The following is a 26,405-nucleotide window of genomic DNA, read 5'->3' on the forward strand; positions in this document are numbered from 1 at the left end:
ATCTGTATTAAATCCTGGGGATCCCCGGAGCTTCAGTTCCTGTGTGAAAACAACATCTTACCCCAGTTCAACCAGAAAACGATCATTTTGATTCCTCTCTCAAAGAGAGGCCATCATTCCGACACTCTGAGCTCCTCGTCCTGCGAAAGCAGCGTCACTGTGTACGACGGCGCAGCTTTTAAGAATAATCTTCATGCTCTGAAAGCAAAGCCAGGAGCTGCATCCTTCTTCATCTTTTGTCAGTTTCACTAAGTGGTCTGTGACTGGCAGATTTCCAGGGGAGAGAAAACTGAAGCTGGGAGAGGGGAGCAGGAGGGCAGTTCATTTGCAACTAAAATCATCTGCAGTGATATGAAATCAAGAAGGCGACATTTTCAAAACAAACAAAAGCCTTGGGAGATAGTTTGAAATTCTGATTTGACTCAAAGATGATGCAGCAAAACTTTATAATTGTAATTCTATGATATTCTTTCAAAATCAGTTTATTATGGAGTGAAACACCTTTTTCTCCCCGTAAGAATAAATAATTAGCTCTTCTAAATATAGTTTTATTCGCACTACATCTGCACTTCGCTGCACTTCAGTCGGGAACTGAATCAGTGTGAGGAAGCAAATACGTTTGAAAGCAACTTTATTCCCTTATTATGCAGGCGGTTTATTAAACAGCTGATGAATATTCTGGGATGGCTGTTTGAGCGACTCGACAGGATTAGTTTATTGGTGGGGAAATGACTACAGTGGCTCAGACGTGAAGGGCTGAATTTCAAATCATCAGTAATAAGTTGGGGTGAATTTTTCTTCTATTTTTTCAAAATAGAAGAAAATAAAAATAAAAAAAGCTATTAGCTTTTAAAAAAACTAGATCTTTTAGTTTTTTTCTTGTCTTATTGACAGTTTTTATTTCATTCCATTGTTTTTTAGTTTTATTTTTAAGCAATAAGAAGACGCAGTTTCAGCGAAACCTGAAACTGCTGCTGCGCTAGTTACTCGACATGTTGTTGCTAGGTAACCATAGAATGAGTGAGTTGCTAGGTAACCGAAGAACAAGTGAGTTATTTAGTTGCCTTTTCTAATCTTCATGCTAGCGTCATTTATGTTTTTATAAAGTTATTTATTTTGTTGTTTTTGCACAGGGTCATGTAGGTTTGGATTTCTTGTCTCCCTTAATAATTAACATTTTAATTTAACTAAAATTAATTAAAATGTTGTTAATTTTGTTTTTACTTGTGTTGTCTTTAACTAGTATTTAAATTTGTTAGATGTTCTGAAACATGTAAAGTGTAACTAACATCAACTTTGTTTTTTCCTGATTAACTTTCTCCATAGATTTTTTTTAGGTTTCCGAGCGAATCTTTACATTTTCGTGTAAATTTGTTTAGTACCACATTTGTAATTGACTTTGTAATTCAACGCCTTTAAAATTGGGTTTCTGTCTCTTTAAAAATTGTTCTTCCTGAAACTCCACTTCAGGAAGTGATCACGTCATTCCTCTATTAAAACTGCTGTTTGTAAATATATATATTTTTTACATATTTGTTAAAACGTTCACCATTTTGTGACAGTTTATGAGAGAAATAATCTGTGAAAAGATCGATCTACTCCTCCTCCTCCATGTTCTTATTACCACCATCTGAAGAAATACACAGCTCCTGATCAAAAACTACCTATCAGAACCAGAAAGAGGGTATAAGCGCTGTCAATCATCCTCCTGTATGCACTGCTAAATATGCTAATGATGGAGAAATGTCTTACAGTTACAGGAAAACTGTTTATCCGGCGTAATCCGTTGTTACGCTAATTAGCCTTAGCATTTATGGCAAGACAGAGGGTGATTGACAGCACTAAGACCCGCCTCCTGGTTCTGATTGGTTGTTCCTAGTTAGCACTGGGAGAAAGCAGAGGAGGTTTTTTTCCAGATTATCTGTCTGATATCATGCAGTCACAACATATTCACAGTTTCAGAAAATACGTAAAAAAATATTTTTTTTCTTAAAAGTTACATACTGCAGCTTTAACAACGTTTTCACCAGAAGTAGCTCGTATGATGACATCAGTAGGTACGCAGTTCCATCAGGTGTTTGCTAATTGGTGCTGGCTAGTCTGAAGGAGCAGACTGGGGTAGCAAAGCAATCTGGTATGTTTTTGATGAGGGAACCAAACTAAAACAGTCAATTTTACATTACACTGCCCCTTTAAAGAATTAAACACTAAACATAACTGACAGGATGAGGGGCTCAAAACGAATTAGCTTTGAAGGATTTTCAAGCTAGACTTAATTATATTGATCTCCATTCAGGTTATAAAGTAGAAAGGAAAAAAAACCCAGAAACAATCATGATAACTGCAGCAGAATGGCTGAACAGAGAGCCGGAGACCGAGGGGAGGATGAGTTCTTCTGGTGATGACGAATGATGCTCAGCATACTAACAACGCCGCTCCGTGAGCGACCCGCCGCTCTGACTTTGGCTGAAAGTCACCGTGGAAATCAAGCCTGTGCGCGTCTTTATGTTTGCCTTCCTGCTAAACGTTAGCGAGGGAACTTTGCTTTTATTTTTTAATCTCCTCCTGTTTTATTTTATTACTCACGAGACAGTAATAGTATGAATTTAACTAAAGTGGGATCAGATATTTAGTGTTCACTTTATTTCCCCTCAATGGCAGGATGTGCTTCTCTCGTCCGCCTGCCGCTGTGTCTGAGAGCCGTTATTAGCTTCTTTTCTGCTGTTTGCCTTTTCACACAAGTGGTAGTTAAAATTTGCAGCTGGTAGATGAAAGGGTTGAGACAGTTTTATGGCTGAATTGACTGAACCCAGGGGGACCTTTTGTTTTTTGTTTTGCTCATAAGCTGCGGTTATGATTTGTGTTCTTGATGAGAATCTTTTCACATGATGACGGGGAAAGATTTCCTTCCTGGTTCAGAAACAAACCGTCAAAATTAGTGTCTCTGTGTGACGCTTTTAATGCTCAGCCTCCAATAAAACCTCTAAAGCTGGTTGGAAATTAATCAGAATGAATGAATGAATGCTAGCCTGATTTAATAAGTAAATAAGCAAACAAACGAAGAAACCAATAAATGAATGGACCAATAAATTAGTGATCCAATGAATGAGTGAATGAACCAATGGATGAATAAATGAGCAAAAGAATGAATGAATGTGTAAAAGAAAGGAATGTGTGAATGAGCTGATAAACTGAATGTAAAAATTGGATTCTTTTCTTCAAATAAGGCAAATGTGCAAAAATCCTTTTAAATTTTTGAGCAGACGATGATTTACGCATCCATTCTTACAAATTGTCTAATTATTTTATGCTTGCTTTATTGTTGCGCAGGTAAAATTTTATTTGAAATTGTTTTAGAAACTATATCATTTTTGTCCCGTAAGTAATTCTGTGACAGAAAGTTTGGACACCCCTGGTTTAGGAACAGAGTTGAGCTGCTTATCACAATAAAATCTTTGCAGTCGATTTTATTGTTAAAAAATTTTATTAATTTCCGGCCAAATTTGTGTTTTCCTCCTTTTTCAGGATGCAAGGCCGTTTTAAATTGAATTTGGTTTTATTTTGCTCATCTTTCACAAAGCATAGCAGCCAACCAGCTCTGTCTGGAAACATGAGCCGATTGATCCCACAGCACTGGGGGGTTCAAAGTGTGGCCCGGGGGCCATTTGTGGCACTTGGAATGATTTTTTGCGGCCCACAAATGCAATTCAAAAATGATACAAATTTGGTTGTAAATTTCTAACCATAGAAATTATTAAGTACTACACAAAATATAAATATTTTAATAATCAAGTTTTCATAATAAGCAGAACCGCGTCTATGTAGAGATTTTCACTGAACAGCCGACTTTGAAGCAAACAATTAATTTATTAATCTTGGATTTATTTTTTTTTCTGGAAGGAAGTGACTCAAATCTTCTTATAGCTGGATTAATTAGTTATATCAAGCCCAAAAGAATGTGAAAACTAAATTAAATTTCTTTTAATGAAAATGTGCAACATTATTGATCGATTTTATTTAATCTTTCTATTTTTATTTTTACATTTTTTTCCTTTTCAATTTTGATCCACATGACAAGAAGAGTGGAAACCCCTGCCATGGTAGCTGAATGAAATCACTGAAATTGGGTGTAATCTTAACAAATTATTCTTTTTCCAACCTTTTATTGCCCAGTTTAAATTTAACACAGGTAAAATGTACAAAGAGGTTTTTTTGCAGACAGTTCCAGAAAAGCAGCTTGTTATTAAACTGTAAACCTATTATTCTGATGATTCCTCTGGGCCAAGTTTTATTCCCAGCACGCGTGTCGTTGTCTGTTTTCGTGCTTTTTATGTCGGCCATATTGGTTTTGTCATATTGATTACGAGTAAAATGAGCTTCAACATTCAGGTTGATTGCCTGAGTCCAAATGCCGAGCATCCAGTGGCCGGAGCGTTGGATGCTAATGGCTTTTTAATGAGGCACAAGTCACATCTCTGTCCACAGGCCACAAAGGAAGAAACATTCTAGACCTTTTTGACCAAAACAGTGGAAAGCTTCATGCTTTTATGAATAATAATCTCCAGTGGAGTAAAAAGAAATTCATAAAAAATAGGCACAAACGATCAACCTCCATTTACAGATGAGACCTTCACTGCAAAAAACACAAAATCTTACAAAGTATGTCTATTTTAGTTTTAGTGCAAATATCTTAGTTCACTTGAAATAAAACAAAAGTAACTTTACAGTAAGAAACAGGAGCTCACTTTAAGTCAGTAATTCCTTCATATTTATGAAGAAATGCTGCTTACATTGGCAGATTATTTCGCTTTTAACATTGGAAAAATGTTTTGTTATAAGTGAAATAATCTGCCAATAAACCAATGCTTTTTTAAAATCAAAGTTAAGGAATCATTGACTTACAACATGCTCCTGTATTTTGCTGAAAAGTTACTTATGAGTTAGTTTTGCCTTATTTCAAATGGACTAAGATATTCCCACTAGAAAAAACTTGGTTAGATTTTGTGTTTTTGCGCCCATGATTGTTCATATTTGTTGTAGTCGAATATAAATCCTCAGGTTACAATTCAATTAAATAACAAAAGATTTCATCCTTTTACGTGATTATTTAATTATCTATAATTATTCTTCAATTAAGTGCCCCTAACTCCAGATTTTACACATTTATTGTGCATTTTATTGTATTTTTTAAGGTTTTAAATATATTTTTATGGACGGTTATGTATATCAGCATGAGATTACCTCATAATTTCCCCTGGTTTAACAAAGTCCCACCTAACCTAACCTAATCGTTACAAATCACCTTTTTCTGCTGAAGCGACATCCATCTTGTCTTCTTCTATGGTGTCCAGTTGGACTGATAAAGCAGCATTTAACTGTATTTCTGGTAGAAATCGATGCATAATGTGCATGTGCGTCCTCTGCTCTGGCATATGTGTATCAGCTGGAGTGTGAAAAGTGAAAACTGATAGGAACAGTAGGAGGTGAGAGAGAGAGACGGTGAGCGAGAGGGAGGAGAGGTAGCGCTGGAGATGTTGCGCTTCTGTCAGCTGTGCAACAAGCTGTGATCAGTGGAGCTAATAGGAGGAGGAGGGAAAGAGTAAAAATCATTAAGCAGATAGAGGAGGATGAGAGAAAGAGGGAGCAACAGAATGAAACAGCGAGAGAAAAAAGAGGAGGAGACGTCGTGGTTTGAGCTGGGTGGAAGAGACGCTGAGAGCCGCGATCCAGAAACGGGAGCGTTCAGGACGTGCAGGGAAAGTCACGCCCGTCAACATCCCAGACCTGGAAAACCCGGCAACTTTTCTTCTTTTTCTACATCAACACTTGATGCACGAAAGTCTCCGAATTCATTATGAATCTAAACGGATTATGGATCATCTTGAAGGCTTTTTTCCCCAACATTTTTTAAGTAGAAGCGCTGTCGGTCTGTCGGTCTTGATGTGGGATTTTAGTGTTTTTATGGAAGCTTGGATCGTTGTGTGAAAGTTTGACTGATTTCAGGTAGGTGTTCTCTCAGAAAATGCATGAAAGAGACTAAAAATAAAGAGCTTCGAGCTTCTTTTGAGCTGGTTAGACGTCAAATAAATTTACATTTTGCTCGATTAGAAAAGTCTGTATCTATTTTGTGTGATCAAAACAAAACACATTTCCTCTCTTTGCCATCTCACTCTCCAATTAAAAAGTAATTTTGTTAGGAAACAGAACTTTTCCCCTGTTCCCTTCCAGCCACCTCTTTCTTCACTTCCAAACTATTTTTATTTATATACTGTCCTCTTTCTGCTTCTAATTCCCTCCACCGGCTGCTCTTATTTGGCATTTAGCTTGGAGAAAGAAAAATGGAAACCAAAAATAAAGTCTGTGCAGCCTCTGCAAACTGCTCACTAATCGTGACGCCTCACTCGGTAGCAAGTCGAGGTTTGAGAGCTCAGATATTCACTAGAAGGGTCATAAATGATCATATTAATTAATCATATTAATTGGTACTATTGGCTTTTTGGCTAAATACTTGACCTGTAAGTTTGGACTTTTTTTTGGAGAAGCGAGTGATGCGATGCGAGTCTTGTAGAGGTATTAAAATGTTCTTCTTTGGAAGTGAAGCAGCCTTCAAAATGAAAAAAATAAAATAAAAACTGCTATCAGGACAGTGGCTTTAAAAATAAAAGTGAGCTGGATCTTTTATTATTAAAAGTGTGGGTCTCCTATAACAAAGTATGTCTAATACAGCTAGCACTTCATGTTTACTTATATTTAGGATGTTTTTACATGGATAACTGCATCAATGCGGAGTGGAATGGAGGCAATGGGACAGGTTCTGTGTGCGTTCTCTCCATGACTTTTAGCTTAATTGGTCTCTTGAGGTGTAAGTGTGTGACTGAATGTCTATGTTGCCATGTCACGGACTGGTGACTCTTCTAGGTTCTACCTCTCCTCTTGCCCAATCTGATAGGCACGAGTGCCCTTTGACCCTGCAAAGATTAAGCGACTGCAAACAATGGATGAACAGTTTTATGGTCTTTTCATACTTGGTAGTTTGGTAGATTCGGTTCGATTTGGGTACAAAACTGCAATTTTTTAACATTTTCAGCTGATGTGGTCCTCTTTCAAACTGCAATGTGTCGAACCAAACACTTTGAAAAGCCTGTTCCCCTCCTCGCCTGTGGGGGCGCTGCACCAAGAACCCCTGAAAGAAACAACATGGAAACCTCAGAAGAAGACACTGAGTGCAGCTTCCTTCTTCATAAAATAACTAAAATGGAGTAGTGTCAGATTGAGCAATTCTCTTTTGTCTTTGGTAAGAGAATTGCTAGTGCTACAGTAGTTAGCGCGTTTATTTTGGCCATATTTACCCAGAATGCCCTGTTCTGTGGTCTGCTTTCTGGTTTTAAAATGAAGGATAGATGGAAAATGGATGGATGGATATGTTCACAGTTGGATGGATTGATTATAAAATTTCTTACCACAATGGGAGTTATTCTATCAGTTAGTAATTCTAATAATGTAAATTTAGTTACCTTTTAATTTTTTAAAAATTATTTAACCTTTTAGAAAATGCTCTGATTTGTATATTGATCTCCAGGATTTGTCTGTATATCTCGTGTGTTTATTTCTGAACGAGGCCTTTGAAACTCGCTTGACCTGAACCAATCACAGCAGCGCTAACTGCATCTGGTCCAAACAGAATTACAATGAGCCCCCATGCTTATCCCAAATAATCACCTGTAATCAGGTCATAGAAAGTGATTCATTACCAGTCATGCTCTGGTGTAAAGTCAAATTCAAAAACACTATAACAACACATTCAACGCAAGGTTGTTTATCATCACAGTATGGATGTAAAGCTCTTCCCGGATTAATTTATTAAATCATGTTTTGCCCAGAGTTATTAAAAGTCCACCAGTAATTTAATCAGTTATATTAAAAACTATTTGGCTACTTGTGTGTCCAGAAAATAGAAAATTAAAAACCAAGAGTCATCACAAAGCCACTGCATCACAGTTTAGGATGTAGAGGTTTTATCAGCGATTAATGGATTTGGTTTTGGAAACAATATTTAACAGTTGTGTCTGTTAAACCCAGAATCAGCACTATTACTTTATAAAAACGAGACTACTAATGGTCACTTTGCCGATTTAAAAGGCATAAAAGCAATTAAAAAGTGAGTTAGACGCAGCATTTCCAGATTAACTGCTTGTTTAGATGATAACTCAAATAATTTCAGTCTAAGAAAATACTCTCGACCTCTTCACATTTAGACCGGCGTACAATGAAGACAATATCCAGCACGTCCGTCATTGCCTGATACTGCGAAAGGCCACAACGATTTTCATGCCTTCAATCAAACAATGGGTGCATGAACTATGGAGGGGTGAAAGTCTAAGCTATGCAGGCATTCACTCAATGGACACACTGACATTTATAAGTGCCACATATAGGACACACTCATTTAAAATTCCAGTTTCCGCCTGATGCGGACTCACTAGTAACAAAATGTCAAGAATTTTCTGGCCAAAGTGAAATCTGTCTGCTGGAGCACTATTTAGTTTAGGTTGCTTTTTTCATAAGTCTCAGATATAAAGTATATATACTTGAAGATATAGGCTCGAGACTTTTTAATTTGAAGTAAGCAGGAAGTAGTTCTTTAGTTATTGTTCAGGCGTATGACAGTGTCTCCTGGAAAAGACTTCTTGTTTTGGACAGACGACGACCGGTTAAATAAACATGTTGCATGTTTTGGTGACTGGATTTTCTCTTCATGAAGCAGAAATGAAAAAATACAGAATTTATGAATTGGTAATGGAGCGAATTGAACCAGTAACGGCCAACACAAAGTTTTTTTAATCTAGTCTCTAGTGTAAATATCAGAGTACATTTGAAATTAGACAAAACTAACTTACAAGTGACTTTTTAGCAAGACTTAGGAGCTTGTTTCAGGTGAATATTTCCTTAATACTGATGAAAAAGTACTGGTTCCACGGGCTGTTTTTTTCACTGGCTTATTATAAGTGAAATATTCTTAATTTCACTTGTAACAAGAGCTTTTTCATAAATATTAAGGAATTATTGACTTAAAACAAGCTCTTATATCTTCCTGAAAAGTTACTTATGAATTACTTTTGTCTTATTTCAAGAGATTTGCACTAGAAACTAGATTTTAAAAAGTTTTTAAAAAAACTTTGTAAGATGTGTTTTTGCAGGAGAACCTAATGTGTATATAGTTTTTTAGGGTGTTTTCACACCTGATAGTGTTACATACTGTTACATTTTCAGCTGTTGTGGTTTGTTTTCCCCGTGTCAAACAAACCAAACTAATAGAAAAACCTGTTCCCCTCCTCGCCTGTGGGGGCGCTGTATCAAAAACCACTAAAGAAAACGACATGAAACTTCTGAAGAAGACACAAAATGTTAACAAAAATGGAGTAGTGCCAAATTTTAGCTGTTGTAGGATTTTTGTTGCATCTTTGGTAAAAAAAACAAAACAAAACACAAGCCATTTCTCCTGTTAGCGCTAGTTAGCATGTTTGTTATGATTGCATTTACCCAGAATGCCCTGCACTATATTCCACTTACTGCATTTGGAGCAGTTTTTGGTCCATTTGGCGTTCACATATGCATTCAAACCGTGCCATTGTTCACTTCAACCAAACGGAGACCGAGGTTTTAGGCGGACCAGAGTTCACTTCTTTGTTGGTCCACATCAGAGTCCAGTTATGCATTCACACCTCCATAAACAAACCGGACTTTCTAGGCCAACAAACCATAAATACATGAATGCAGTCAAACTTATAAATAATGGCCTAATAAGAGCAGAAGTACAAGTCTGGTGAAAATATGTCTGGTTTAGTCCAAGCATGACAGGTGGTTAATAGACTGAATGCCTTGAAGGTATATGAAGGAATCGGAGGGAACAGTGGTCACTGTGCGCCGTGTTACCGCAGCGTTAAATGAGTTGAGGGATGGAGGGAGACTAATGTGTCCTGCAGGGACCATTGTCCAAATGATATGGTGGTACAGAACTGAAAAACGTCTCCAAATGTGACAAAAACAAAATAAATTGGCTGTAACTTGGTAAACACTAAGTCATTTTGAATTGTTTGAACACTAGGTGGTACATGTTTAGACTCCAGTTCTAGTCTGGTTTGATGAACTATAAAAGCCAGTATTGTACTCCCATGATATGACCCTCGGTCTTGTCAAGTTTCCACCACTTTTGGTGTGTGTCATGACTATTAGCCATTCTTGCAGTAGTTTGGTGTGGGGATACTTTAGAAAGCATGTTAATCTACTCATTTTCTGTGCATCCTTAAAAAGTCTTAAATTCATCTTAAGCCTGGGCTTTAAATTTTACAGTGTGAGGAATATTTAATGTCTTATATTCCACATAGTTTTTTTTCTCTTTTCTTTTCTGTCAGGCAAAAGTTTGAGTCCCTTGCTGACATCTTCATTACTTTCTGTGACTCGAGAGGGCTTAATCTACCCCTAGCTAGCTGCTAATATACACTAGCTAGCTAGCTTTCATGCATCTATCATGATTAAATACAATTTTAGCACCGGTTGTTTATATATTTATCAGGTATATATGTATGTATTTATATATATTTCTGTCTTGATACAGGACTTAAATTTAGTTCATAATGGTCTTAAGAAGGTCTTAAAAAGTCATTTCAGCCTCTAATGTTGTGACATATGCTCAACATTTACTCATATTGTGTGGCACTTGTTAAAACGCCCCTGCTTAATGGCATTATTAAACTATCATGCATTGGAGCTGGTAATTAAAAATAAGGCTTATTGTGTATAGAATAAATACACAACAGCTTGCCATACAACTGCTAATGATTACTGGGCTGGTCAAATGTCTCCTGCGCACCACACCCTTTGTATCATTGTCAGCCATTCTTGCATTAGTTTTATGTGGAGAGCTTTAGATAGTAGCTTAGATTAACAATCTGCTAAGAAGAGGAGAAAATCACATCTCCTCGTCTGGGTGAGTAGTTATCACTTTACACTGACTGTACTAAAACGGTTCAATACAAATACATGCATTTCAGCTTAATTATGGAAAAAACAGGAAGATGTTGTCCTAAGAAGATAAACTCAAACTTGGCTCACGGTTAGTGGCAGCAAACGTTTTCACACAATAAAGAAAAAACATGTCTGAATGTATAATGTATATAAAAAATAAGTTACCAGAAGTCTGACAGATTACGTCTGGAATACTGAAAGATTTCAGTTGGAAACTCATTGTTGGAGAATCCAAAGCCCTGAGATGCTAAGTCGTGGTGTTGACTGCCCTTCTGCTTCAAACATAAAGCGAAAATGACGAAGATTATTGCAAATTGCACAACAATCACAACAAGGAGTCGGCCCATTTTTCTTGTCTTCCATATACCTGAAGAATAATTTTAAAATCTGAGAGTTTTCCATAATGTCCAATAAATTACAGCAATTAGAAAAACTCAAACAAAACAAAAAGACATGCAATATCAAGAGATTGAGCAATTGCTTCAGGCAGAGATTTCTAGGGCTGTTTATCAGTCGCCTGAAAGGAGGAAACTTTCCATTTAAACCCGAGTTTTTTTTCTTCTTTTCTTTTCTGAATTGGCCGAAACAACAAGCAGCATCGTTGTTTGGCATCTCTTAAATGGCTGAGCGAAACCTAAATCAATTAGCCTCAGGAGGCCGCCCATTGTCATTCGCATCGGGTTACCGATGGCAGCCGGCCAGCGGCGGTTCATGCAAGAGGCGCTCATTTAAGGAAACAAGGAGGGAGAGTCGGGTTGGGATGAAGGAGAAGGCACAGAAGGGGCTCATTCAATTTGCTCCGGAAAGTGATTACACTTTCCACTTCCCAACATTCCCGCCGCTCGCTCCGGCACGGCGGCTGCTGAACGACTCTGCCAACGTTTTCCTCACTGCAGGTTTGTGCAGTGGTGGACAGTAATACGTTTACTTCAGTATTAAACACACTTTTTGAGTTTTTTTTACTTTACTGAGAACTTGAGTAACTTTACCATAAAGTATCTTTACTCTTATGTAAATAAAGTGTCTGTATTTTCTTCCCACTGAATGAAAAACAAACATGTTTTAAAAATGCACCAGACACAGACACATGCAGCTTTTGTTAAAGTTTCATCAGTTTTTTATTGAAACAAACTGATTTGGGAAAATGTTTGCTATGTCTGATTTTATTTTATAATGATGTTTATATGGATAATTTTAATTTTGATCTTTGAAATACCCAAATTTCCATCCATCCATCCATCCATCCATCCATCCATCCATCCATCTTCTTCCGCTTATCCGAGGTCGGGTCGTGGGGGTAGCAGCTTCAGAAGGGAGGCCCAGACTTCCCTCTCCCCGGCCACTTCTTCCAGCTCTTCCGGGGGAATCCCGAGGCGTTCCCAGGCCAGCCGAGAGACATAGTCTCTCCAGCGTGTCCTGGGTCTTCCCCGGGGCCTCCTCCCGGTGGGACGTGCCCGGAACACCTCACCAGGGAGGCGTCCAGGAGGCATCCTGACCAGATGCCCAAGCCACCTCAACTGGCTCCTCTCGATGTGAAGGAGCAGCGGCTCTACTCTGAGTCCCTCCCGGATGACTGAGCTTCTCACCCTATCTCTAAGGGAGAGCCCAGCCACCCTACGGAGAAAACCCATTTCAGCCGCTTGTATCCGCGATCTCGTTCTTTCGGTCATGACCCAAAGCTCATGACCATAGATGAGGGTGGGAACGTAGATCGACCGGTAAATCGAGAGCTTCGCTTTTTGGCTCAGCTCTCTCTTCACCACGACGGACCGGTACAGCGCCCGCTTGACGGTAGACGCTGCGCCAATCCGCCTGTCAATCTCCCGCTCCCTTCTTCCCCCATTCGTGAACAAGATCCCGAGATACTTAAACTCCTCCACTTGGGGCAGGACACCCCCCCTGACCCGGAGAAGGCACTCTACCCTTTTCCGGCTCAAGACCATGGCCTCGGATTTGGAGGCACTGATCCCCATCCTGGCCGCTTCACACTCGGCTGCGAACCGCTCCAGCGAGAGCTGCAGATCACGATCCGATGAAGCCAAAAGGACCACATCGTCTGCAAAAAGCAGAGATGAGATCCTAAGGCCACCAAATCGGATCCCCTCAACACCTTGGCTGCGCCTAGAAATTCTGTCCATAAAAGTGATGAACAGAATCGGTGACAAAGGGCAGCCCTGGCGGAGTCCAACTCTCACCGGAAACGAGCCCGACTTACTGCTGGCAATGCGGACCAGACTCTGACACCGGTCATACAGGGACCTGACAGCCCGTATCAAAGGGCCCGGTACCCCATACTCCCGGAGAACCCCCCACAGGGCTCCCCGAGGGACACGGTCGAACGCCTTCTCCAAGTCCACAAAACACATGTAGACTGGTTGGGCGAACTCCCATGCACCCTCCAGGACCCTGCCGAGGGTGTAGAGCTGGTCCAGTGTTCCACGACCAGGACGAAAACCACATTGCTCTTCCTGAATCCGAGGTTCGACTGTCCGACGGACCCTCCTCTCCAGGACCCCTGAATAGACCTTGCCAGGGAGGCTTAAGAGTGTGACCCCTCTATAATTGGAGCACACCCTCCGGTCCCCCTTTTTGAACAGGGGGACCACCACCCCAGTCTGCCAATCCAGGGGAACTGCCCCCGATGTCCATGCGATATTGCAGAGTCGCGTCAACCAACACAGCCCTACAACATCCAGAGCCTTAAGGAACTCCGGGCGGATCTCATCCACCCCCGGGGCCTTGCCACCGAGGAGCTTTTTAACCACCTCGGCGACCTCGCCCCCAGAGATTGGAGAGCCCAACCCAGAGTCCCCAGGCTCCGCTTCCTCAGTGGAAGGCATGTTGGTGGGATTGAGGAGGTCTTCGAAGTACTCTTCCCACCGACCCACAACGTCCCGAGTAGAGGTCAGCAGCACACCATCCCCACTGTAAACAGTGTTTGTGCTGCACCGCTTCCCCCCCCTGAGACGCCGGATGGTGGACCAGAATCGCCTCGAAGCCGTGCGGAAGTCTTTCTCCATGGCCTCTCCAAACTCCTCCCACGCCCGAGTTTTTGCCTCAGCAACCGCCCGAGCCGCATGCCGCTTCGCCCGCCGGTACCCATCAGCTGCTTCCGGAGTCCCACAGGCCAAAAAGGCCCGATAGGACTCCTTCTTCAGCCTGACGGCATCCCTCACCGAAGGTGTCCACCAACGGGTTCGAGGGTTGCCGCCGCGACAGGCACCGACAACCTTGCGGCCACAGCTCCGATCGGCCGCCTCGACAATGGAGGCACGGAACACGGTCCACTCAGACTCCATGTCCCCCACCTCCCTCGGGACGTGTTCGAAGTTTTGCCGGAGATGGGAGTTAAAGCTCCGTCTCACAGGGGATTCCGCCAGACGTTCCCAGCAGACCCTCACAACACGTTTGGGCCTGCCAGGTCTGACCGGCTTTCGCCCCCACCACCGGAGCCAACTCACCACCAGGTAGTGGTCAGTGGACAGCTCCGCACCTCTCTTCACCCGAGTGTCCAAGACATACGGCCGCAGATCCGATGAAACGATGACAAAGTCGATCATCGAACTGCGGCCTAGGGTGTCCTGGTGCCAAGTGCACATATGGACACCATTATGCTTGAACATGGTGTTCGTTATGGACAATCCATGGCGAGCACAGAAGTCCAGCAACAGAACACCGCTCGAGTTCAGGTCGGGCGGGCCGTTCCTCCCAACCACGCCCCTCCAGGTCTCACTGTCGTTGCCCACGTGAGCGTTGAAGTCCCCCAGCAGAACAAGGGAGTCCCCAGGAGGAGCACTCTCCAGTACCCCCTCTAAGGACTCCAAAAAGGGTGGGTAATCTGAACTGTCGTTCGGCCCGTAAGCACAAACGACAGTCAGAACCCGTCCCCCCACCCGTAGGCGGAGGGATGCTACCCTCTCGTTCACCGGGGTGAACCCCAACGTACAGGCGCCGAGATGGGGAGCAACAAGTATGCCCACTCCTGCCCGACGTCTCTCTCCCTGGGCAACTCCAGAGTGGAAGTATGTCCAGCCCCTCTCAAGGAGACTGGTTCCAGAACCAGAGCCATGCGTCGAGGTGAGACCGACTATTTCTAGCCGGAACCTCTCGACCTCACGCACTAGCTCTGGCTCCTTCCCCACCAGAGAGGTGACATTCCACGTCCCAAGAGCCAGTTTCTGCAACCGAGGATCGGACCGCCAGGGTCCCCTCCCTTGGCCGCCACCCATCACACAATGCACCCGACCCCTTTGGCCCCTCCCACGGGTGGTGGGCCCATGGGAGGGGGGGCCCATGTTTCCTCTTCGGGCTGAGCCCGGCCGGGCTCCATGGGTAAAAGCCCGGCCACCAGACGCTCGCCATCGTGCCCCCCCTCCAGGCCTGGCTCCAGAGTGGGGCCCCGGTGACCCGTGTCCGGGCGAGGGAACACCAAGTCCAATGTTTTTACTCATCATTGGGGTCTTCGGGCTGTACTTTGTCTGGTCCCTCACCTAGGACCTGTCTGCCTTGGGTGACCCTACCAGGGGCATGAAGCCCCAGACAGCATAGCTCCTAGGATCATTGGGGCACTCAAACCCCTCCACCACGATAAGGTGGCAGCCCATGGAGGAGATTTCCACTTAACCCAAATTTCCACTTAACTTTATATTTTGGTTAAGGTTTTGACCAGTTTCTCAGTACTTGTGAATATTTTTTTATTCTAGTAATCTTTTGGACAGCCTCCTTGTACTTGAGTAAACTTTTTGGGTACTTTACCCACCTCTGAGAAATTAAAAATACTCAGATATTCAGAAGTACAAGTAATATTTTCAAATATGAGTACATTGCTGTAGTTTTCTGACATTAACGTTTAGAACCGCTCCGTTACAAAAACTCTACACCATCTGTGAAAACGTCAATATAAAAAAAATTACATTTTCATTATTTTTAGTTTCTCCACTTGAGTTTCTCCAAATGTCTCCATTGCCGAGTTTGAATGAAATCAGCAGCTTTGCTAGAAACACTTAACGACAATGGCGTAATTCCAAAGTACAAGTAAATGTACTCTGTTACTGTTCATCCCAAAGAAAAGTAGTTACTTCCACATCACACCCAATTGGTGCAGTTAGGTGTGATATTTATAGAAATAGGACGTTCTTATTGTACTTATGAGCAGATTGTGTTTGAAAAATGACTGAACGGAGGTGGAGTGGTGATGGTAAATCAATTACAGTGATGTGATGGAGAATTAGGCTAATGAAGGTGACAGCAATCCCAACGCCCCACTCAGCCATGACTCAATCCACTCGGTGTTTTACTGCAGCCACTCTTCAGGGATAATGCCTGCTCTTCAGGATAACTTAAGGTTGTTCTCCTTTCAAAGACAAGATCCCGTTAAAGTGGTGCTTTGATCATCTGCCTGCATTAACTTTGTACTTGAATACTCATGACTTTGTTTTTAAAATTAACATGTTTGAATTTATGTTGCCGAACACCAAGGTGAGGCTTTAGGACCCTTGAAATGGATTTCTCAGATAGATGTTATATAAAACATAAATTTGGCAGAAAGCTTGTTTGAACTGCTGTGATGTGCATGACGCCACATTAGACTGAATTCAGTGTCACTTTCACTTATGAAATACATATTAATCAGTAACTGCAGTTTTCTATGGAAGTTCATACAAAATAAATCAAATCCTTGCTTTTTTCATGGAACTGGGTTTCAGTGATGCTAACTCCCACCTACAGGTGGCGGTATTTCTTATTTCTGGGCAAGTCAGGTTTATTTTTATAGTACATTTCAGCAACAAGGCATTTAACAGTGCTTTACACCATTAAAAACAACAGAATAACCACATATGAGCCAAGCAATACACATTACATTTTGTCAAATATCATAATCAAATATACTTCAAATGTATTGATCAATGTTCCAGTTCTTATAAATTAAAATAAGTTCTAAACATGTGAGGTATTAGCCTTGATTTAAAATAACTCAGTGTTTCGGTTGTTTTGCAGTTTTCTGGACGTTTGTTCCAGATTTGTGGTGCATAGAAGCTGAATGCTGCTTCTTATGTTTCCTTGAACAAGTTACAATAGTTATAAAAAACATGTTCATTGCATTTTTCTTTCACAAAATCATTCTGAAATAATGGGATTTTAGGATCCAGGATAAATCTGTCCAAATGTCTTAGAACTCAGCTTGGGTTGCCAGGCGACAGGTGGAGCTCTGCTGGGGTTGCTAGGCAACGGGCTGGGGTTACCAGGTGAGGGGTCAGTGGCTGCTGATTTTTGACGTTATATTCGGGAGGTTTTTGAAACGGCTTGTCTTCTTAGCTTGCTAACTGTTTGTGGGACACTTGATCAACCAAGTTAGCATGTTAGCCTGTTAGCATGTGGGATATTCTATCCAAGCACTGTTGAAAGGTTCTGTTTTTGTTAGCCTAGCTCACCTTCGAGTGTTCACCTTTTTTTCCTTTTTGTGTTGTGAAATGTAAACTGAGGCTGTTGGTAAAAATGGCCAAGCGGAGCCACAACCACCATTTGTTAGCCACCGTGTTTCTGAATTGTACTAATTCCGCGTTAGCTTTTGCTGGTAAAGAGAGAAAATAATCTTTGGATCGCTTTTGTCTTCTTCTCTTTACTCAGTAAAATTACCACCCGTCATTCTTATCCATTTTACTTCAGTGTCGAACATTTTGTTGTTTCTGGGCTCTTTCTTTCTTTTCCTCTCAGCCAGCTGCCTGCTATTCTTCTAGCTGTCATTCTTTTCTTCTGAATTAAGCCTTCCCCTAACGGCGGTATTTACTTTTTATCAGGCGCTCCTTGTCACTAACATAATTTCATGCTCGTTGCACAAAAAGCAAATATGCACTTTCTGATTTTTGATACTCATAGATACCGTATTTAACTGGCATTTAGCAGAAGTCTGCTGATTGTTATTTTTCTAAGAACAATTGGAAACTTTTACAAAAAATTGTGTTGTAATGTTTGCTTTTTATAGCTGCTGCATCTACAATTGTTTTCTATGCCACTAAATGCAGCTCGTGGTCAAAGTTATAAATGCTTTACTTAAATTATGCAGTTAACAAGATAAACCTGGATATAGATTTAAGTTTTGGACTTTGTGATTAACTGATTTTTTAAGCTGCTGTTTTCACGTTTGTACATTTTAATATTCAATTCAGGTTTCTATAAGTTTGTCAAAATGAAAAAGCTCTTCACTGGGCAATAGTTTTATTAATTTAAATGGATCCACTATGTCATGCAGACACACGGTGCAGTTTGTCGTCCACTTTAGATTCTTTATGATTCACAGTCTGGATGCAACCAGGCAAAATTTGTCTGCCTGGCTACAAGAGTGCATTTAAAACGCAGATCAATAAACGTACAGCCTTTTGAAAAGGAAACCTGCTGCTGAGCTTTTACAAGGCTTGGACCAGGCAGAGAGAAAGCCATTATGAAAAAAGGCTTTGACGAAATTGTTGAGCTCAATCTGATTCCTGGAAGGACAATTCTTTATGAATTCATCATTCATCTGGAGTTACAGGCCAAAAACGCTGCTTTGTTTAGCATATTTAAGGTCAGAGCAGAGTCAGTATGTGGGAATTAGAACTGTCACAATAAGTAATAAATCAATTAATCAAATGATGAATTAAAACAAGCTCAATAATTTCTCTTTTTTGCCTCTCTTTCAACCAAAACTGAATAATGAAGTCTGCAGCTTTGGTCTCTCGTAGCCTTTTTTTGAAGGATAATTTTGTTTACAGACTAAATAATTAACTTTATTTGTCGTTTTGTTTATTTATTTTGGATATTTAAAATGTCTTATAGTTATAGTGTTAAACGATCATTTAATTTTAAAGTTGAGAATGTATTCTTCCATTATTATGCCATTATATTACTCAATAATTGTCTCAAAACAAAAATATAATTGTTTATCACAACAACTTCACAGACAACTTATAATCTAGCAAAATTTATTATCAGGACAGGCCTATGAGAAATGATAAATATATTTAAAGAGAAGTTTGTAGTTTATAGAGACACTAGATGTGTTATTATAATTTATCAAGTTATAACTTTTTAATTAATTGTGATTTAATAATTTTACTTCCAAGTATGACATCTGTGGAAACTCTTTTATAAATGAGGCAACAGGAGAATATGTGTCTGATAAATCCAGGCTCTCATGAGGCGCAAAGGGAAGAAACAGATGGTGGGAATGGTGAACTGTAGCCTGACTGTTAAAATTAGCCTCTCACACTCGTGTGAATTATAGAAAAACGCTTTCAAACATTTTCAAACCAGCATCTGATGATGATGATTGTGCTGATGAGGAACAACTTTTAGATTAGAGGGTTAATTTGTAAGAAATCAGCACAAATAAAAAGACAATTTGTGTAACTCACAGTCTGAAGTTAAATTAGACCAAACATGTTTTAGGTTAATTAGAATTACCAAAATAATTTCTATTTGCTAAAAGCAAGAACACTTAGCGAAGTGTTACATATAGTTGGTCAGTATCAGGGATAATTATATTTAAAGGGGCAGTGTTATGTAAAATTGACTTTTTAGAGCTTTACATCATAAAGTGATTCCCTCATCATAAACACACCTGGAGTTTTGCTTTGATTCATTCATGCATGTTTGAAAAATCCTTTAATCTCCATGGCAACCATTCAGCTGCGTAAAACGCCTGGGTGGACCTAGCTCCGCCTTCGAGACGCAGCTCCTCCTCAGAGATGCAGTTTCCAAGTTTCCAAGCCCTCCCCAGCTCCTTCAGACTAGCCAGCAGCAGTTAGCAAACACATTATAGGAGCTACTTCTCAGAGCAATGGTGGTAAAAACGTTGCTAAAGGGAGGACCCATGATGTGATGACTTCCTGAAGTTTCAGAAAGAGCAGGAGTTTTTAAAGAGAAAGAGGCCCAATTTCAAGGCGGTAAATTACAAAGTCAAATTTCTTTTAAGTCATATTTGATATATATAGCATTTTTATAACAATTGGAAGTAACATAATTACTTGATTGTGCTATAAAATGGCACTATGTGCCTGGGAAATGCATGCCGCCGCCTTAATGTGGATGACTTTAAGGTTTCCTTCCACAGGTTTCTCACAATCGTCTGCTGGAGTTCTGGTCCATTTTTCCTGACAGAACTGGTGGAGCTGAGTCCATTTTGCAGCCTGCCACCCTCGGGCATGCCTTTGAGATTGCAGCTTTGTGATGGCCAAAATGTTGACGTTTTTTTCCTTTAACCAGTTTGTGGCTCAAACAGTTTAAAGACGATTATCCCCGATACTGACCAAATGCTTGTGAACTGCTGAATTTCTGTTACAAAAACATTGCTAAAAAATGTTCTCGCTATGTTTCATGACATTTATCACATATAAATAATTTTGGTAATTCAAACTAACCTAGTACAAGAACAATTTGGTCTGATTTAACTTATGACAGTGAGAAAAAAAAGTATTTTTATCCAGTTTATCTAAATATCTGGTCTCAACTATAGATGGTGCCTCCAAACATGGTTTGTCTTTTCATAATCTGAAATATTTCTCAATTTTTAAGCTCAGTTTAAATTCCAAAAAGTCGTCCTTGTTTCTTCCAGATGCTTTAAGTTGCTGCCACATGATCTTCTGACTCCCTGTTTCCAGTGACTGCATGATAAGAGATGCTGTTAGTGGATGGAAACAACTTGTAGTCAGACCTGAATAAAGGTCTGCAAACCTTTTATCCATTAGCTGAAACCCAAATATCGAGGCAGAATCTGCAAGAACGACCTTCACTCTATAAACAAACACTTACAGTTTATTAATAATAACTGCCTTTTACTCATAATGGGATTGTCGAACCAAAAACAACAAACACATCATGTCTACCAAGGATTGTTGGCAGATTTGTGATTTTTCTAAAAGCTTGACCTGCAGGTTTTAATCAAACATTTTCTCTGTCCTTCAGTGTCTTCCAGGCTTACAGCCAAACAAGCTTTCATTAAGCTTCTCACTTAATTCTTCCAACCCACTTCAATTTTTATACTTTTATTTAAATGCTACATCGGCAAGAATTTATTGCCACAAGGATCAAATCATAAACTATGAAGCTTTGCGGTCATGGGAAAGTTATAATACTTCCACTTGTGAAAAGGAAAGATCTTATGAAATAAGAAGATTTAAAACATGAGGTGATAATTTAGTTTTTCTTTTCCAGTGCAACAGGGTTTTATTAATAGACGGGTTACGAGAATGGGGAGTAATCGACCTGATCCACTGTAATTTGGGAAGTGCTCATTCCAGCAAGTTAAAGATGTTTATTTGGAAAACGGCCAAACTAGCCGACATCCCATTCCTCCCTTCCTCCTTTTATTCTGCAGCATGAATGCATAGGAGCTGCATTACTCTGTTCTCAACTAGATGAAGGAGCAAATCTCCAAAATGAGCCTTGGCACCAAAGTAGACACTTGGAACTTCTCCCCGAGTATAAGCACCTCCGTTTGGGTCGAGTCCAACTTGAAATTATTTGGGGATTGTTGCCAAGAAGATGTAAATAAAAAGGAAAAATGCACTGAGCTGAATAATATGAAGGACATATGCTTTCTAATTGTATTAGCGATGCTAATTCAATGTCGATTCGTTGAACCTGAAGCTCCAGCAGACGGTTCTCTGCTGTGAGAGAGACCAGGCTCAGCAAACTATCGTTACATTTCTTCATAAATGTTAATTTATTTGGTAACTAAACTTAAATTGTCTTTGGAATATGTATAAACCTTCACGTTGGCTAAATATATTATCTACTTGCTGATACTTTTTTATGAAGTGATATTTGAAATGGGATGTTTTAATGTTTTAATAGGCCTGTCACAATAACAGAAGTTTATTTATCCCAGAAGTTAATGTGATAAACGGTTGAGACCAAAACAGCAGACTGAAGAAAAGAGAAAAACGATAAACCATTCTAATAAAAATTATTGAACTTGTTCTAATTTATCATGCAATTAATTGATTTATATACAAACTGATTGAAGCTTATTGAAATAAATTCAAAATGACTAAACATGTTAAATTTGATGATTATAAACCTCAAACCCTCTCAGATAAATCAGTAGTTTCTGTTTTAGTTTTGTATTGGGTGTTTTAACTTTAAGGTGTGATCGTTTATGTCTGCGACTGAATATCTGTGTATGCCTGCCAGGCAGAAACCTGAATCCATGTTCTGGAAATGTAATTATGTCCAGATATCCAGGAGCAGTTTTACATTCTTCATTTTACAATTCATTGTTCGTCCAAGAATGTTTGCAATTTTAATTGGGCAGCAATAGGTTCTTTGTTGCATCTGAGGATACAGGAACATGCCCGACCAAAACAAATTTTTTCCATTGAACATAAAGACGAGGGCCTTAAATGTTCATCCAATGAAATTTGCTTTTAGGTTTAATTAATCATGGCCCATCTGCTCTGTTGTGGTCATGGAGCTCTAAGAGGTCGATTCAACCTGGAGATGGTTTATAGCCTGACCTTTACATGTTGTAATGTTATTTAACGTTTAAGTACAATCGTAAGTGCTTAAATGGAAGGTAACCGGGCATTTCATCTCTCATCCTGAAGGCATATTCAGTCTTGAACATGAGTTAAAATGATCAGGGTTACAAATCAGGGATCGTCTATTGTCTTTCCAACCTTTGCTTGATTTTCTCTCTGGATGGTTTTGCAAACATTTACACTTTGAGACATGAGACAACTCAAATTATGGTATGTGATGACAACCCAAGCAATGAAGCAAAGAGAGGGTAGGGCCAGTTACTCATGTGACCTTAAAACCTACATCAATATATTAGAAAGTAGTTTTTTGTTTTCATGGCAAAGATGGGAAATGTGTTGTAAATAGAACACACAAGAATATATGCACAAACCCAAGTAAAAGCTGCAAAATATCTGTATTTTTCCAGTATTTTGAATGCTTTTTAAACTCATAAGCTTGACAAATTACACTTTGTTGGAATTTGTTCACTTGATAACTTCAAGAATGGCTGACTTTCTTCAAGCAAGCAATTTAAACCTCAGGTGTTGTCTTTTTCAAAGTAATAAAGTGACCTGGATAATGTTTCATTTTATTCTCTCTCTCTTTTCTCTATAGCTATGGACTGCTGACATTTGTTTCTTAGCTACTTGGAAACATTTTAATATTGAACGATGGTTCTGCAAGAACTTTGACTACATCTCCCACCAACAATGTGGGAGACTAAGTGAATATAATTTGCTTTCATGAGAAAATGTTCTCCAGAAATTGCTTCAATGGACAACATGGAGCAGGAGTTTCTCCTAAAGGTGGGGCAAAATCCAAAACTCACCCACCTAAAAAGAGAGCTCCAAATCCCAAAGTAGCACTAGTTATTCGTGGCAAAATTCATCGTCTTTTGCAAGGGTCTGCAGACCACCATGCCCCCGAATCCCAGCTCTATTATCCGGGCACTGAACAGGAGGAAGAAGAGGTGGAGGCACCTGACAGTCGAAAAGAGCTCCGAAGCATGTATCCGAAGGTTATTCCGAGGGCTGAAGCCTGCCCTCCAAAAGCTTCGATCATTAAACGACATGCGATGGTATCAGGGCCACCATGTGTGGGAGAAGTGGAGCTGAACAGAGAGGGTTGCATAAGAATACCTTGCACTTTACAACATAAAAGCTCCAGATGCCAAGGAAGTCAAAAACGGATATCCTTCGAGAGTGGACTCCGGGAACCTCCAGAGGACATCCAACCAATCCCACTTTACAGTCCAGTCAGCCCAGACATCAATGGGACAAAGTTTGCATCAGGAACACGAGAATTTACTTCCCCTTGCATTCGGCCCAAAAGACCATATTCTGCTGGTGACTGTTTGGACTACAACTTCAACAGAGCTTTACCAAATACACTTCTGGAAGATGAAGATAAAGAAGAGACGTCAAGTGCCATCATTGACCATATTCTGAAGGAGCTAAGAGGCATCAACAAGATCCAAGAGGAAATCTCAGACCTCAGGGATTACCTGAGCTCAGTGCGGGGCTCAGTTGAGGAGGTATCCTCATGTGTAGATGCTGTTTTATTAGAAATCGAAGGCATTCGCTCTAGCAGCAAAGATGGATCAGCCACACGTAGACGGCCAGTCAGTGCTTATGGTAGCTTAGGGAGCCCGGTAGCAAAGTCAGATCTGGACTGTGTTCAGCCAGGTTATGAGCACCACAGTGTACATGGGGTCCGACTGCCAACAAGGCTAGAAGGGCCGAAGGTGTCCCAAATTGTTTCAACAGCTGATCATCAGGAACTGGAGGATGCTGACGATACTTCTGATCATAGTTCAGATATACCAGAAGGTGCAACAGCAAGAAATCTTAGCTTAAGCTTGCTTGACCATGGAAATTGCCAAGATTTTCCAAGCACTAGCTCTTTGTCTTCTGGCCATAGTTCAAAGTCTGAGTATGACTTACCAGCGCAATTATCTAGTCTTGAAAGAAAGGAGCAAAGAGCTGGTGATGAGAGAGAATGGGCTAACACTATACCCCCACACAGTGTTAGTAGGGAGTCTAAGTGGCATAAAGATAGCACTTACCTCAGGGCTGTAGAGGACAATGCCAGAAAAAGTTCTCACTACTGTGAAGGAGCTGGACACTGGGGTCACTACAGAGGAGCAGGAGGATATGGTTCATCATCCACAGGAATCTCAGATCCTCTCTCTGTTAGCTCTGGAAAGCATTACAACTCACCTGCCAGCACTTCAAGCAGGAAGGAACGGCAATCACGGTTGAGACGGCCTCAAAGTCAGTCCAGGAGTCACGATCCAGCTGCTAACAGCATTGGAAGCTCGTCTATTGGGCATGAATATTCTACTGATTTGTCCTACCCTCAAAGTTCAGGTTACCATTCGATTGAGGTGCATGATAGTGAAGCAGAGGAATTCGAGTTTGATCAAACAAATGAGCTGACCTTTACAACAAACAGTGAAACCGAAGCCTATTTAAGCTACGAAGAGAGTTCTGCTATGACCTGGACAGAGGGTCTCTCAGGTGCCTCTGGAGACAGTGTTGTAAGACCTTACAGTAGTCGAAGCTGGGAAAACCGACTCTCTGATCCCGGTTCTGCAGATGTCCCAGCTGGAGGTTTAACCGTCAAACGCTTAGGGCGAGCTGTGCTTGATTTCAGGTCTGCTTTGCGGGGTGCACTACGCAAACTTGAAGGACCTGTTGACGTAAATTCTGGACACTTTGAACTATCAATGCCTTCTGATGAGTTGCCTTTAAAAAGATCCTACGAGGAATATTTAGAACAAACTTCTTACCAATTCCATGAAGATATTACTTCTGCTCATGCTTTTGATGATCTGTCCAAAAATAGTACTAGTCAAACGTCTAATAATTTTTCAGTGGAGCCTTTAGATGTGAAAACCAGCGAAAGCCTTGCACTGGAGCCCTTAAAGACTTGCCAAAGTTATCCTTATTGGAACAAGAGCCCACCAAGTTTTGAAGAACCATCTGTGGATCCTGACTCTTTAGTCAAAGGCCTTATAGACCTACCTGGAGACAGCGTCGGTGAAAAGATTTCAAAAGGCCCAGCAGATGTTAGTGATAAGGATCAGCTTTCCCAGTACATCACTGCAGAATCCTTGCCAGCCTCAATTCAGGCTGATGAACCTGCAACACTGGAGGAACCACTGCAGCCTGCAGCTGACATTTCTGGAGGCTCAGAGGTCAAACCAGAGGGAGACGCAGCAGATTCATCAACAGAAGTTACCCAGATTGATGAATGCAAGTTGAAGTGTCTGAGGAGTTTTCAGCAGATTCTACGGGAGAAGAGGGGGACCAGACGCAACCTTGTCAGTATGACCATGTCCACCTTCTCCCAGGAGGAAATGGAACAAGGTAGCCATTGTTTTAACCTCTGGTCATCCTGTCTTTGTTATTGCAAAAAAACTTAGCTGTATTTACCCTCTTTATAGTAGCTTTTTTGAACCAGGGAAACTAGGTAAGTGTAAAATTGCCCCACCACTCTCTGTGATCTTTAGCATCTCTGTATCTCAGCAGGGGTGAACAACTCTTGAGCAATAATTTTTGTGGTTTTGTTTAATCTTTTAAAGTTTTTGATTGCCTGTTCACATTTCATCTTCAGTTTTTTTGAGTCCCTATCAGGACAGATTCTTGTCCACTGGTCAAGTGAAGGACAGATGAAACTATCTACCACATTTAAACTGTACCTGAGAGTTACTTCTTACAAAAATAGGTTTATCTATAAAAGCATTTTAAAGCCTGGATGCCTCTTAGGTCAGGGTTAATGGGCTTTAACAATAAAGAGAAATCTCTAAAAAGGGTCAGGAATGGACTGAAGCTTGGCAATCTATCGATCAAAACCACTTTAAAAGATTACCAGAAACTTTT

The 26,405-nt window shown here is 40.6% G+C and overlaps 1 protein-coding gene across 4 annotated transcripts in view; it reads left to right on the forward strand.

Moving 5' to 3' along the window:
- The window catches only part of LOC114154128 (protein unc-13 homolog B-like), a 139,987-nt gene that overhangs the window by 57,588 nt on the left and 55,994 nt on the right, over nucleotides 1-26,405 (forward strand). The window contains exons 1-2 of one of the 4 annotated variants that reach the window (XM_028032936.1): nucleotides 5,537-6,003; nucleotides 23,137-25,892. The exons of the other annotated variants lie outside the window; for them this stretch is intronic. Of the exons in view, the coding sequence (XP_027888737.1) occupies nucleotides 23,273-25,892 (2,620 nt within the window). The 5' untranslated portion in view covers nucleotides 5,537-6,003; nucleotides 23,137-23,272. Of the gene's footprint in view, nucleotides 1-5,536; nucleotides 6,004-23,136; nucleotides 25,893-26,405 lie in introns of those variants that run through there. 4 annotated transcript variants of the gene reach the window in all.

The sequence above is a fragment of the Xiphophorus couchianus genome, chromosome 12 (genome assembly GCF_001444195.1).
Source record: "Xiphophorus couchianus chromosome 12, X_couchianus-1.0, whole genome shotgun sequence".
NCBI lineage: Eukaryota > Metazoa > Chordata > Actinopteri > Cyprinodontiformes > Poeciliidae > Xiphophorus > Xiphophorus couchianus.